The sequence below is a fragment of the Aspergillus wentii genome, assembly GCF_001890725.1.
Source record: "Aspergillus wentii DTO 134E9 unplaced genomic scaffold ASPWEscaffold_24, whole genome shotgun sequence".
Lineage (NCBI taxonomy): Eukaryota > Fungi > Ascomycota > Eurotiomycetes > Eurotiales > Aspergillaceae > Aspergillus > Aspergillus wentii.
The window spans coordinates 1-1,110 of NW_024467855.1; the positions used below are offsets into that span (position 1 = coordinate 1).

Genomic DNA, 1,110 nt, shown 5'->3' on the forward strand with positions numbered 1-1,110 from the left:
CCAAAGACTCATTCTCTGGTCGGTAGTCAACAGTACAATATCCTCGGTTCGCATGTTTTCTGGACCGTAAAAAGAAGAATCAGGTATTGCGTTACATATTCGCGCCCTAGCTCAGCCCGGGATCCCTTGGCTTTTACCTGCAAGACCACAGTCCAAGGTACTCATGTCATCCCATTACCTTCGGCGACGGGAATACATTGCTACCTCTCGAGCGTCAGGACAATGAGAGACCTCACCGGAAATGGATTTCGGTTCCTTGGGCGGCCTGGGAGGTGTGTGAATCATGTTAGTCAGTCTGGCCCTGGCTGGGTGACGAGCAGCAACAGTTCGTGTCTTCCTGCGGGTCCTTGTCGTAATAGAGGCAGCAGAAGTGCAGATCTTGCACCGCATGGAAGGACGAAAACAATTTTGTGCAAGACGAGATGCGGGATGCCAAGGTATCTGACACTTTCTCTTCGGACCATCTACTCCACCTACCAGCAGGGACGGATCTGTACGACGAATCGCGCCACCAATATTTGAAAGAGGCAGTGCTTAAAGGTCCAGACCTCTCCCAGCGGGCACGGGCACTATGCAATGTCGTACTGTATGTTTGCTTCTAGATATATATAAGATATAAATATGGTATAAGTATATGCATGATACATATCTGTCTAGAGAGTAAACGGTGACTGAGTACATAGTTTCCGGAATTATATATTTCATCACAGCATATTCATTTGAAAATCAACTTTTGGGAGAATTTAACGTCTTGGTCAACAGTATTGTCTCTTCATTATATTAGACCACAAAATTAATATGTCAAAACTCTGCACCAATTTACCAGCCTATATAGTGTACCCAAATGGCAGGAAAATGGATATGCCAGTCAACAGACCCGTGTGCATATAATGAATACCACTGATATATTTTATCAAATACCACCGTAATGTTTTTGTATGTACGTATGAATATATAGAGTATTTTATGGCCTGTCGTTATAAGGTTTCTGAAATCTACTTGAGTACTTTCCTCGCTGTGGGAGACTGAGACATCATCATTCTACCTTGCGGACTTATGCCGATAAGCATTCATGCTGTCATGAAAATGCACTCATTAGGACTTTTACCT

At 43.8% G+C, this 1,110-nt stretch overlaps 1 protein-coding gene across 1 annotated transcript; it reads left to right on the plus strand.

Moving 5' to 3' along the window:
- Positions 1-321: 321 nt before the first annotated feature.
- On the plus strand, positions 322-604 carry ASPWEDRAFT_46948 (uncharacterized protein; the record flags this gene model as incomplete). The annotated part of the gene is made up of 1 exon (XM_040836872.1): positions 322-604. Exon 1 carries the CDS (start codon positions 423-425, stop codon positions 600-602), a length of 180 nt encoding a protein of 59 aa, XP_040683207.1. The 5' UTR covers positions 322-422.
- Between the last annotated feature and the right edge of the window lie 506 nt (positions 605-1,110).